This window comes from Vombatus ursinus, unplaced genomic scaffold (genome assembly GCF_900497805.2).
Source record: "Vombatus ursinus unplaced genomic scaffold, bare-nosed wombat genome assembly UNPS02004691.1, whole genome shotgun sequence".
NCBI lineage: Eukaryota > Metazoa > Chordata > Mammalia > Diprotodontia > Vombatidae > Vombatus > Vombatus ursinus.
In genome coordinates this window covers 6,623,250-6,637,329 of record NW_020944469.1, presented here as the reverse complement: position 1 = coordinate 6,637,329, position 14,080 = coordinate 6,623,250, and the positions used below count along the sequence as shown (strand labels likewise).

The 14,080-nt window shown below is 37.0% G+C and overlaps 1 protein-coding gene across 4 annotated transcripts in view; it reads left to right on the top strand.

Annotated features, from left to right (window-relative positions):
* Nucleotides 1-14,080, top strand: part of CHM (CHM, Rab escort protein 1) — a 207,773-nt gene that overhangs the window by 152,707 nt on the left and 40,986 nt on the right. For all 4 annotated transcript variants that reach the window (XR_003567081.1, XR_003567078.1, XR_003567077.1 and 1 more), the window contains exon 13: nt 7,317-7,418. Coding sequence is in view for 1 of the 4 variants with exons in the window: in XM_027839558.1 (XP_027695359.1) it covers nt 7,317-7,418 (102 nt within the window). In the remaining 3 variants the exon portion in view is untranslated. The remainder of the gene's footprint in view (nt 1-7,316; nt 7,419-14,080) is intronic.

The following is a 14,080-nucleotide window of genomic DNA, read 5'->3' as shown; positions in this document are numbered from 1 at the left end:
AAAAAATTAAATTATCTATTATTACTAGGATTTGTTCTTTGAGCTACCAAAACATTTAGGATTATTTAGTCTTCAATTTTAATCCTTTCTTCAAATACACTTTACTGAATATAATTTTTATTTTTTGCCCTATGGTCAGTAAAGCATATGTTTAATATTACTGCCTTTCCACATTTGATTTTGAGTTTGTGCTCAGATATATGGTTAATTTTTATAAAGGTGCATTACATAGTTGAGAAATATGTACTTTCTTTTCCCATTCAGTGATCACCAGAGATCTATCACTTTTCAAAAATTCTTTTCGGGTCTTTAACTTTCCTTTTCTTTCTGTCTGTCTGTTTCTTCCCCTCCTTCCCTCTTTCTCTCTTTTTCTTTCTATCTTTTTTTCTTCCTTTCTTTCTTTCTATCTTTCTTCCTGTTAGATTTGACTAGAACTCAAAGGTACATTTGAAGTTCCTCATTACTACAGTTTGACTCTCAATTTCTCCCAACAACTTGTTAAACTTTTCTTTTAAGTATTTAGATGCTATGCCATTTGGTGCATATATGGTATGTATTGATATTAATTCATTGTTTGTCGTTCCTTTAAGCATAATGCAGTTTCCTTTCTCTTTTCACTAAGTCCATTTTTGATTTTTCCTTGTTATCTGAAAGAGTGATTGCTACCTCTGCTGTTTAAAATTTGGCTGGAGCCTGCTAGATTTTGCTTCAGCCCCTTTTTATAACTCTTCTTGAATCTTTGTTTCAAGTGTGTTTTTGGATAAATGACTTCTTGTTTGATTCTGTTTTCTTCTCCATTCTGCTCTCCTCCTTTATGGGTGAGTTCATCCTATTCATGTAAACAGTTATGATCATTAATTGTGTATTTCCCACCATCCTATTCTCTTGCGCTTTTTCTCCTCTTTGTCCCCTGCTCCCCATCTTTACAAATAAAGAGGAGGATCGTAAGTCGAGGAAATGTGCACATATCACTACTGATCAATGCTTGATGCAATCTATTTCCAGTTCCTTGCCCCACTTCTCTTCCTTTTGCCCAGACACAATCACATATTCTTACTCTTTCTTTCTTTTTAAACGCTCGTCATGATCCACCCTCTGAGGCTAGAGTGTCTCTTGCTTTTGCTTCATCTTTCCCTGAGTCTGCCCTCTCTCTTCTTCACCCTTCTCCCCCCTGCCACTTCCCTCTTGTTTTCCTGATGAGTTGAATAAATTCCTCCACCAAACTCTTTCTGTGTGTATATGTGTTCTATCCTTTTTGAGTAGTGCAGATTGAAGTGAGTTTCAAGGGATGCCCACTACCCTCACTCCTTCTTTGTAGTTTTCTCTTTGCACACTCCAATTATGTGATAATAAATTCCCTTATTTCCTCCTCCTGTTTTATTCCTTTTTTCTCTTCCTTTTCTTCTTCTCTTAAGACTGTCAAAACTTAACAAAACCCACTCCCAGGTCCTTTGTCTCATTTAACTCCTTCTGTGACCTTTGATGACATTAGAGTTCGGAGGAGACAATTGTTTTTTTCTCCCCCATTAGAATGTAAATACTACATCTTTGTATAATCCTTTCCAATTATTCACACTATTTACTTTTTAAAAATATTTTTCTTGATTCCTAGGTTTTTCAAGCTCCTCACAACCTGGCTTGTTTCCACCTTTCCATTCTGCTTACACTTTATTCCCCGCACACTTGGCTTCCTGGCACACTGGCCCCCTTGCTGGCCCCTTCACACAGTGCTCCATACTTTTGCACAGCTGTCCTCCATGTCCGAGCTGCCATCCTTCTCTCTTCCCCTCTGCCTCTGAGTCTGTCTGCCTTCCTTCAAGTCTCAACTCAAACCCACCTTCTACAGGAGGCCTTTCCCTCTCTCCCTAGCTGCAAATGCCTTCCCTTCCGAGATAATCTCTTACTTACACTGTAGATTTATACTGTACTTAATTATTTCCATGTTTTTTCTACCTTTAGACTGTGAGCTCCTTGAGGGCAGGGACTATTTTTGCCTATCTGTACATCCCCAGTGCTTACATCTCAGTGCGTGGCCCATAGTCAGTGCTTGTGGACTGACTTTCTGATTGTTCTTTTACTTCTGAGTCTTACTTATCTGATCTATTTCACTGACTCAGTCTTTATTTAAAAAAAAATAGTTTTGATGATTACTGCTTTATAATGTGGTTTGAGATCTGGCAAATCTAGTCATGCTTCATTGCTATTTTTTCCATTATTTCCTTCCCTTGAGATTTTAGACCTTTTCTTTCTTAAGATCACATTGATTTTCTTGGTTGCCATATTACACTGTCAGTTTGAGCTTGCTGTCTTCTTAAATTCTTGGTTCTTTTTTAGAGAAACAGCTTGTCTAGACATGCTTCACCTGTACTTATGAAGTTATTGTTTTTTTAAATACAAGTCTTAAAGTTTATATCTATCCCTCTTACATTTAATATTATCCAATTTCATATTATGATATCAAAGGTTCTCTTTCCTCCAGTTAGAGGGACTGGGGTCGTGGTTAGCAGAAGGAGTACTTAACAACTCTCAAAATCAGTGTGTTTTGAATCGAAGGACAAAATCAGATCCTTGAATTATCTTGTTGTCTGACCTCAGAAAATACTCTGCATACTTCATCAATGTACAATTAGAGAATTGTGGCAATTGGCTTTTCAGGTTTTTTAGATTTTGTTGACCTTTGCCTGATTCTGTAAATGAATTCCTTTATTCTTAATGCTGTTATAAAGCAGAGAATTGATTTTCTAAAGTAAATACTCGAGCTTATGTTCTTAAGTTGACTTTTTGTATTGCTTTCTAAATTCTTTAGGGAATCTACAAGCTGACTTGAACGTTCCATTGTTCTCATCAGAGAAGCCAACAGTGCCCACTGTGTGCTTGAATGTTACAATGTACCTGCTTCACATGCCATTCTTGGTCTCTTAGCACTAGCAAGGCTGTAGCTCTTGCATACATCCAGACTTGTGCTGTGCAGTCTGTAGTTCATAAAGAAATTGCTAGGCGTATCCATTTTTTGGTAAGCAAGTTCCTTTATACTGAGCAACATTGCCCAGAGTTAGAAAGCAAAATCCATTTGTCTAGCACATAAACAGGTAATTTCACTGTTTTTCAGAAAGGCTGGTCTATTTGTATCTATGTTGTTTCAGTAGCAAGTAGTGTTAGAATCTTGAAAAAGAGATCCCCAGACTTTTCCAGAATTCAAAGGATTTGCAGAAGTTTGAGAAATTTCATCATAGAAAGACTTGCATTTAAGGGAGTAGTTTGAAATCATGCATTTATTTGTTAACCCTGTTCATTTTAAGCAGAAACACTCTTACTGTATTAAGACTTTGAATAGGAAGATAACTTAATGACATGGGCCACCAGCGTTCCCATTCTGTTGTTAGAGAGTTAACGCACTGCTTTTGCCCTCGGTTTCGTGTTGAATAGCTTCTGCCTTGAAGATTTTTGATGTTTTCATCACTGTCACTTCAGAGTCGTTCATTCACTTGTCTGAATGTTGTTGGCTCCCTGGTCCTTATGTGGATTCAAGTATCACTTGTGCACTCTGTGAATTAAGGCTTTTCCCTTTCAGCGTTTCTCTGTTGCCTATACATATCCACCATGGGTAGATACACTAGCACCATTGGAGACAAAAGACCACTAACAGGAAACTCATTTTGTAATTTTCGAATCCATTAAACCTTTGAACAAAAGTTACCAGATGAGGTAGAAGGAGCAACGTGTACAAAAGAGCTTGGGTTTTTTAATGGACCCTCAAGCCTTTTATACTCTCATGTGAGGCCAGGGAGAAAGGTTTCCATAGTTACTGATTCTACTGGATTCACATGGTAGTAATTGTCATTATTGATACTAATGAAATGTCATCATTAGGGAAAAGTGTACTTTTCCCCAGCCTGTTGGTGGTTGTTGAGCCTTTATTGAGCAAAGTAAATGTTAGGTACAATGCAGAAGAACAAAAAGCCTGAGCAAAAAAGAAGGGGATGTTTGAGCGAGTGGGAAGGCATAGCCTCTGAAGCATGGTTTTTTTTTTTTTTCAGCCTTGGATAAGTCCTTACTGGATTTGAAATGAATTTACAGGAAGAAATTATTTTTGAAGAGGTATAGAGACAATCATGCTATTGTAAAGTAGCATATTAGAACCCGAAGGGAGCCTGGGTTTAAATAAGTAGGTTATTAACTTTGCAGATTTTCTATGGCGGCCGAGAAATCTCTTCCTGGTGATATCTGTGTGTCTGAATATGACTATAACTATATTATCACAGCAAATAGAAATTATTTCAAGGATTTTCTGTTAGTGTATATTTTCCAGCCCCTGGAGATGCAGCTTGAGTAATTGAGTGTTGCTGCTAACATGTTCAATGAGACACAGGAGATTATTGCCAGGCATTATGGAAATCTTTGGCTAAGCCATGGTTTTATCCATGGCCAAGGAGCACCTGCTGTGGTATGGGCAGAGGCACAAAGCTGGCCTGGGCAGCCGGCCTCTTAGCAGGGAGGGAGCCTAAGCAACCGTTAGAGAAATATTGGGAATAAAAGAAGAATGCGGCTTAGGGCCAGCTGTCATTCAAGGAGAACTAGAGAAAAAGATGAGAAGGAGGCAAGGAGGCAACTTGGGTAACAAGAAAAGGAAATTGCCACAGGTTCAAAAGGAGGAAAAAGTGAGTCCATATATCCAGCTTCAAACGGAGGATGAAATTGCTCTGTATTTCTGTAGATAGGACGTGTGGAACTGTGTAAATCATGTGGATGTTTATATAATATATGTGGAGGAGAGAGAAAAAGAGAGTGTGGAGAGACACACAGCGAAATAGAGGAGAGAGATATGAAAGAGTAGGGGGAGAAATGGAGGAGAGAGAGAAAGAGAAATGGGGGGGAGAAAGAGAGAAATAAAAGAGAGAGAAAGAGATATGGAGGAGAGAGAAAGAGGAGGGAGAGAGGGACAGAGAAAGAGAGAGAAATAAAGGAGAGGAAGAAAACTAGAGGAGAGAAAGAGATATGGAGGGGAAAGACAGATAGAGAGAGAGAGGGAAAGAGAGTTCCTATTAGGAGAGCTAATATTATAGCCTGTAGGAGATTTTTCAAAAATACATTCAAGTTATTAAAATACTCATGTGAATTCATGTTAATCCTCTGAATTTCCCATGAATGGTTAGACTTTTAATAATGTAGTCAGGTTTAATTGAATAGGAAGGAACTGGAAAATTGAGACTGCGGACAGAAGACTTGGTGTTTCCTCTTATTACACATCATTCCCCTTGTTGTACTCTATAGTCCTATCCTACTGGCCTACTTGCCATTTCATTTCCAGTCTCTTTGCCTTTGCATTGGCTGTCCTCGATACCTGAAATGCACTCCTTCATCCCTTCTATGTCTTAGAAGTCCCAGTTTCCTTCAGAGGTCAGCTAAAGTGTTATCCCCTACGTGAGGCACTTCCTGATCTCCAGCCTTTCATCCTCTGCAAAAAAAAAAAAAAGTCCCTTATATTTACTTTGTGATGATTTTGTATGTGCTTATTTATATATGTGGGCATGTTGTTTCTCCCTAATAAAAACAAAGCTCCTCAGAGGCAGGGACATTTTAGGTTTCACCTTTACATCCCCAGTGCCTAGGACTGTGCCTGGCACATAGAATCTTACAAAATGCTTGTTGATTGATCTTAAAATATCCACTAGGTATTTTTTGGTTGGACCCCACCTGCTATCACCACCACGAAAAAAATTACTCTATGAAGAAATGTAGACTTTTTTTTTTTAAGATGGACAGGACATGTTACCAAGTGGTTGAGTACTTCTACAAAATAGAGAGATAAACTAGTATAGTGAAATTATAATATGCCAACAATTATTTCATTCTTTAGACTTGTAAGACCCTCTTTGATCTTGACCTTTGTTCCTTTTCTCTCCCTGAAAAAGTTGTCCCGTCTGTTTTTATCTCAGTGAAATAAAATTAAATTGAATGTGAGAATTATTGAAGTGACCTTTGGACAACTAATAATTTTCCTAGCGTGTTCTAAAACTTGAGCTAGGAATCACTGCAGTATTTTCCTAAGCATGACAAATTGTGCTTCAGTAACATGAGTCTTCACAGAGACTTAGGATTTGGGACTTTTGCGACAAATCAGCACAAAGATAAAGAGCTAGGAAAGCTAAGTGTAATGAGCATAAATATTGAGTATCTGCCATTAAAAAATACTTTACAGCTAAATTATTTGTGAAATGAATTCTTATAACCCTACATCCTTTCTCACATTGATTTCCATTACAAAATTGGAAAGGCATTTGGGCAGTGGAGGGAATTCTCCTCAGTAGATTGAAATAACTTTGGACAAGAATGGGGATTTGGCAGCTGAGGGTGCCAGAAAAATGGACCATCCTCGATGTAATGCTGTTGGAATTGGTATTGATGTGCTTCTCGACTCTAGGATCTCCCTTCTGCCACCATCTTACTGTCACCTCAAATCCTTACCTACATCTACGGATCTCCTCGCTCTGATATTTTCTACAGTTTTTTTTTTTTTTTTTTTTTCTGTCTTTGCATCTCCAGCATGTCTTTGCTGTAACGGACGCTTAACAAACTTGCTGAATTGAATGTTGGACCCGTCCTCTTTCTTGAGCATTATTGTACTTTGCCAAGAAGTGTCTTCTTTAAATATGTGATGTTCTTTAGCCTGAAAAACCCAAGCTTTCAAGTCAAGGCTTCAGATTTCATAAAAACCAATTAGAGTAAAACCTCATTCATTTGAAATCATTGAAGAGGAGAGTTTTATCTAATGAATAGTCTGGATTATGGACTATTTTTAACTCATATATGTTTGTTATCAAGTGCATCAAGTTATTCAAACTAAGCCAACAAAATATATTATTAAATAGAAGTCGTTGTGGATACGGTTGAATAAATCCATAATGTGTTATTTGCATATTGATGGTTCGTGTGTACTTGGGTTTTTCTAGAGTACTTGAAAAATTTGTTCTAAATAATTAAAATCTTAGTCTCTTCTATAGTTTATTTAGTAAAACAAAATCACTTTCATAAATAGTGTATAATATAATAAATCTGGCAAATTCTAAATTAATGGAGCCTGAAATGGTAATGCTTTATTGTAATTTTGAATTCAGAAATCTGCTTTGAAAAAATAAACTTGTTCACTGAATATGAGGGATCCCATTACAAAACCCGAGCTTGGAATATTTAAGTGCTTATATCCCTGTGTCAGAGAAAACCAGGTTGCTGCACTTTTGAGGTATACAAGCAGGGAATCAAAATATACTAACCTCATTTTTTTCTCTCCGTTTCCCTTTCCTCCTGCATTTGAACAGATCTTGTCCATTTGACTTGTCCATCCTCAAAAAAAACAGCAAGAGAAGATTTAGAGTCAGTTGTGCAGAAATTGTTCGTGCCGTATGCCGAGGCAGAATTGGGTAAGAATATTCTGGCCGTTCTTGATAGAAAGAGAGTTTAACTTGGTATCTGATTTTTCCTTTTCGTTGTCTCCTGAAATGCACTGTGCCACGTTTTGTAAGCACTGTATTAGAATGGTTGAGATGGGGCACTTATCAATTGAGTGAAGGGAAAAAATATATATATATATTATTGGTGTAACAGATGAAATGTGTAGTAGTCCTTCCAAATCATCCAGGGCCCTCACAGTGTGCATCACTTGGACATTTTTTTTTTCTTTTTAATGTAACAATCCTATTGAAAAATCATATGGGGGGGCGGGGGGGGGGAGAAAAATCATCTTTGCATTATCAAGGTTTGGCCACAAGAGGGCAACTCAAGCAAATTGAGTCTGTTTATTTTTTATGTTCAGACACAGAAATGGCCCTTTGAATCCGTATTTCCTTCGAATGCATGGCGATTTTCTGTCCAGGGGTATACATTTGAATCCTGTTTCCTCAAGTTGATTTCCAGTTCTTTATTTCCTTTGGTTGGTAATGTCTGTCCTCATGGCCTGTGTCCCGCTCTCTCCTATTACAATCTCTTTCTTACCCTCTTACCACATGTGTTGTTTTTTCGGTCTTAATGCAGAGGAGCAGAGATGGGCTTATAGGTTTACATAAGAGAATACAGATTGCTTCATTCTCAGATGCTAATGCTAATGTGCCTAACTCACTTCATTTTGTACTTCTTGAGTAAAGTTCTCTAATCTGAAAGTATGTTTTGCCGTGAGTTGATATTTAACTTGGTTTTTACTAAATATCAAGATTTTCTCCATTTTAAGCTTCATAAATATTTGTGATTGCTATTACAACTGTTGATTATGAAGTTACCATAAATTCTACTAAAATATTATTCTAATTCAAATACAGAGTCATGTTTTCAGCCTTTGGCTTTAATCAAATCCATAATTTGCTGACATAAACTCCAAACTTTGTCTGTGATACCTGAAGCTTTGCTCATTCTTTTTCCTGCATGCTCATTCCAGTGAGGCTTGCTACTATAGCCGATACCCGCAGCTAACGAGCACACTGCCCCTGAAGCTACCATTTAGAGATTCTTTTATAAAAAAATACATTTTGTAGTTATTTGTAAAAATCAGCTTGGGGAAAAAATGCACGTTCATTACTTAACATCTAGCCATTAAAAAAAAACAAAAAAACATTCATCTTAATGTTTAAAGTGATCCCATTTTGAAATGATGTATTGTTTAGAACCCAACTGAAATTCTTTAGTAAGAACTCTGAGATCAGAAGGGTCCTCAGGTGCACCGAGGCACTGAAAAGCTAGTTTTCACTGACACATGGGCCTTTTTATCATCAGGATGAGGTAGTGGTCGTATTTTAATTAAAATGTCAGAACAAATACTGTTGGAGTTCTTGAAAATGAATCACCAGATAAAGTGAGCACTGGGCCATGGCAGGTCAAAGAGGCAAAGTCACCTGGAGAAGGGGACTCGATTCATTTTCCTGCCTAAATGAGGAAGAAGGAACTTTCTAAGGAAGAAGAACTTTTAATCCATTAAAATACACTGTTCTCTGCAGAGAAAATTTTGTTGTCACAGATTGATGAATTTGATCTGTATTTTAAAAATTATTTGCCTGAAATTTTTTTGCTAAAACTCTGGAATTATTTCAAAATAACTGCTAAAGGAACAGATTTTTTTTTTTTAACCAATGTTATTTTTTGTTTCAAGCTGTAGGATTTTAGAAGCGCATGTGTTAGGTCAGCACTGTCACATTGCCAGACCATGTATTTTTTGTAGAAAACAATAACCTTCTCCTAAGTATAATAATTACTTGACCACTTGCCATAAAAATACCCGTAAGGTCGCCTTTGCTATCCAACCTGGTTGATTTGGTGTAAGGTGTCATCTCTATGCAGATGGCTCCCATTTTTATATATCCTGCCCTAACCTTTCTCCTGGAGGCTACTCACACATCTCGGACTACTTCCTGGCTACCTCCTCTTAGATGTCCTGTAGGCATTTCAAATTCAGAGTGTCCAAAATGGGACTCATTCCCTCTCCTGACTTCACGTGCCGTACCCCACCCCCAACACAGCCATTTTCAAAAGTTCCCTATTTCTGTTCAGGGTTTCACTATCGTCTCTGTTACTCAAGTTCATATCTCCAGCCAGTTGCCAAATCTTGTTAATTCTCCCTCCACAATATCTCTCACATACATTCATGAGGTCATGCTATCTCTCATACATCCACGGTCAGTTAGGTAGCACAGTGGATAGAGTAATAGGCCTGATTTCAAATCCTGCCTCAGACATTTACTAGCTGTGTGACCTGCGGTAAGTCACTTCACCTCTGTTTTCCTCAGTTTTCTCAACTGAGCAGGCACTATATAAATGCTTATTCCCTTCCCTGTCTACTCTCCCCTTAATATTTCAATTATTGAAAATGGAACTTCAGTTTTCTGAAGTATTGATCTCAATCTATGCTAGACCTGTCAGCTATTATGTTAGATTGAAATTATCAAAAAGTGATCAATTGCTCACTATTGGTAAGTTTGGGGAGCAAAAGTACAAGCAGCCCAAACCACACACCTAGGTTCCTATAAGACATCAAGGAATTAAACTTAGCTTTACCTTCTGAACCAAAGAAGAATTATATAGTCTAAGCTTAAGGGACCAATTGTTGCCCGTGAGAAAATGGTATTAACTCTTCTAGGCCCCCTTGTTAGAGCATTAGCGTAGATTTTAAAAGTGAAGAACCTCTTTGGTTCTATTTGGTAGGGCCAACAGTCTATTCTACCCAGGAAATCAAGGTCCACAACAAAATCCAAAGCCCTTTTTTTCTTTAGTATTATGTCTTAGTGCTTGACAGATTTACTTTTACTGTGACAACATCATCTGCTCCCTCTCTGCATCTGACATTTGGTATCAACTTCATTTGTTTCACCAACTTCCTAGCTAAAAACATCATTGCTTGAGGGGCAGCTAGGTGGTGCAGTGGATAGAGTATCAGCCCCGGAGTCAGTAGGACCTGAGTTCAAATCCGGCCTTGACACTAGCTGTGTGATCCTGGGCAAGTCACTTAACCACATTGCCTAGCCAAAACAAAAAACAAAAAACATCATTGCTTGGTAAAATATATTTTACATCATTGTATTTCACATTGATGAAAAAGATTTTAGCTACGAAGGGAAGAAATGATAGAAACCCTTGGGAAAACTCTAGTTTTGACCAGATAATGGTTAACTGGAACACAGACTAATTCCATAGTTTTGCAGGGTTTTTTGTTTGTGTTTTTTTATTTTTATACACCAGGAAGCTAACTTCCTGGTCTCTTTGGAAGTAGCTTTTGTAGTCCTATTTTCTGTGCTGGCAACAAGTAAATATTAAGTTGGTTTGAGTAGAGAAACAGACTATGCCATTTTAATTGAAATTATTGTTAAAAATTGCCACTCTCATCTCTCCAGAATTGTTGGGGAATGGGCTGTTAGAATAATTAAATTTTGTGATTAATTGAAAGTTAGCAGATGATGGCATGTGTGTGTCTATATATACTGTGAGTAGATTAGCAGCTCCCCGTGAACTGAAATCTGGGCATACGTTGGAGATATTGTGGGTTCAGTTCCACATCACAATAAAGTGAATATTGCAATACAACAAGTCACACGAATTTTTTGGTTTCCCAGTGCATTTAAAGGTATGTTTATACTTTCCTATAGTCAATTAAGTGTGCAATGGTATTTTATCTAAAAAAGCAATATATGTACCGTAATTTAAAAATATTTTATTGCTAAAAAAAATGCTAACCATCATCTGCACCTTCAGCAAATCATAATCTTTTTGCTGGTAAAGTATCTTGCCTCTATGTTGATGGTTGCTGACTGATGAGGGTGGTGGTTACGGAAAGTTGGGATGGCTGAGGCAATTTCTTTATTTTTAAATTTTTTTGAGGCAATTAGGGTTAAGTGACTTGCCCAGGGTCACACAGCTAGTAAGTATCTGAGGCTAGATTTGAACTCAGGTCCTTCTGACTCCATCAGTGCTCTATTCACTGCACACATAGCTGTTCCCGTGGCAATTTCTTAAAACAATTTTATCACATTCATTTTTGATTTTTTGGTGTGTCATTCTTTCCATGCGCATTGTTGTAGTCATTGTGTATATTATTTTCTTGGCTTTGCTTACTTTAATCTTCATCAGTTCATAGGGATCTTTGCACAGTTCTCTGTAATCATCATTTTCATCATTTCTTACAGCACAATAATACTCCATTACATTCATGTACCACCATTTGTTGAGCCATTTCCCAGTTGGTGGGCATCAACTTTGTTTCCATTTCTTTGCCATCACAAAAAGTCCTTCTAGAAATATGTTGGCATATATAGGGGACTTTTTTCTCAGTTTCTTCCTTGGGGTATAAACTCAGTAATAGGATCTGCTTAAAAAGTATGGACATTTTAGTCATTTTATTGGTATAACTTCAAATTACTTCCTAAAATGGTTGGACCAATTCACAGCTCTCCCAACAATGTATTTAGTTTTCCTGTTATTCCACAACTCCTCGAAATTAACTGTTGCCATTTTTTGTCATTTTCACCAATTTGCACAGTATGATATGGAACCTCTACATTTTTTTGATTTGTATTTCTCTTATTATTAGTGATTTGGAGCATTCTTTCATGTGGTTGTGAGTATTTTTGAGAACTGTTTATTCATATCCTTTGACCGTATATCTATTGGAGAAGTGGCATTTATTAATATATGTGTGTATAAATTATTTATATATCTTAGATGCGATACTCTTATCAGAGAAATTTGATACAAAGACTTTTTTGTATTCGATCACTTCCCTTCTTTTCTTAGGTGCATTAATTTTGTCTGTGCAGAAGCTTTTCACTTTCATGTAATCTAAGTTGTCTATTTTATCTTTTGTAATTGCTCCTATTCCTTGTTTGGTTAAGAATACATCTCTTAGCCATAGCTGTGAGAGGTATAGATCTGATTCTCTTATAATTTTTTATAGTATGATCTTTAATATTGAAGTTGTGTATCCATTTAGAATGTATTGTAGAATATGGTGTTTAGTACAGTGCCTGGTACATAGTGGGCACTTATTAAATGTTTATTGATTGATTGATGTAAGGTATTGTTCTAAGTCTAATTTCTGCCAAATTGCTTTCCAGTTTTCCCAGCAGTTTTCATCAAATAAGGATTTTTTTCCTAATTAATTTATGTTTTCTAGTTTGTTAAACACTAGATTATTGAGTTCCATTGTTTCTGATTTTCCCTTGTTTGGTATATTCCATTGATCTACTTCTTGATTTTTTAACCAATAACCAGATGGTTTTGAGGACTGCTGCCTTATAATATAGTTTGAGGTCTGAAAGTATTATTTTCCCTTCTTGCCTAGGTCTTTTCAACATTTCTTTTGATATTTTACATCTTTTGTTTCTCCAAATGAATTTTGTTATTATTTTATCAAATCCGATTAAGTATCCCCTTGGTAATTCAGTTGGCATAGCATAAATTAACTTTGGTTAGCGTAAAAAAAATAAAGCGTAAATTAACTTTGGAAATATCATTTTTATTTAAGCTCTTTATTTCTTTAAGGAGCACTTTTGTGATTGAATTGTTTGGCTTTTAAAACTCTTTGTTATTTGGCCCTTTTTTGCCTTCCCAATCTCCTTACTCCAAGCAATCTACAATCTAGTAACTCTGGCCTCTGCTTTTCCTCAAACAAGATACTTAATCTCCCAACTCTGTCTTTTTACTCGCTGGCCTCTATACCTGGAATTCTGTCCCTCCTCATCTCAGTCTCCTGGCTTCCTTCAATTCTCCGCTAAAATCTCACCTTTTGCAAGTCTTTCCCAATGCCTGCCCTCTGAGGTTTTCTCCAGTTTATCATGTGTGTGTATCTTGTTTGTACAAAGTTGTTTGCGTGTTGTGTGTCTTATTAGACTATGAGTCCCTTGAGAGTCAACACTGTTGTTTTACTTTCCTTGTGTCCCTGTAACACTTAGCCCAGTGCCTGGCACTTAATAGATATTTAGTAAATGCTTGTTGGCTGACTGGCAGACTATTAGACCATCTATAAATAATTGCTCCTATCTTAAGTTGTAGGTGCTTAGGAAAAATAGCATATGTATACACACACGTATACACACAGATATATGTATAAATATATATAATATGTGTGTGTGTGTGTGTGTGTATAAAATGCCCTCTAGCTATAAATATTTTCACAGTTAAATTAAGCTGATAATTTAACAATTGGCTCCCTGCTCTGTAGTGGAAAGAACCTGTGTTTCAAATCAGAAGACCTAGGTTAGAATACTTTCTCTTCCACTTAGTGCCTGTGTGACCTTGGGTAAGTCACTTAACCATTATTGGTCTCAGTTTTCTCACCTGTACAATGGGGGAGGGGAGGAAGGAGGAAAGGGAATAAGCATTTATTAAGCACCTAACTATGTACCGGGAACCATGCTAAGCACTTTACAAATATTATCTCATTTGCTCTTCACAACAACCTTTATTACCCTCATTTTGAAGGTGGGGAAACTGAAGCAGACAGAAGTTAAGTGACTTTCTCAGAGTCACAACAGCTAGTAAGTGTCTGAGGTCAGATTTGGACTCAGGAAGATGAGTCTTTCTGATTTCTGGCCCAGGACTTTATCCACTG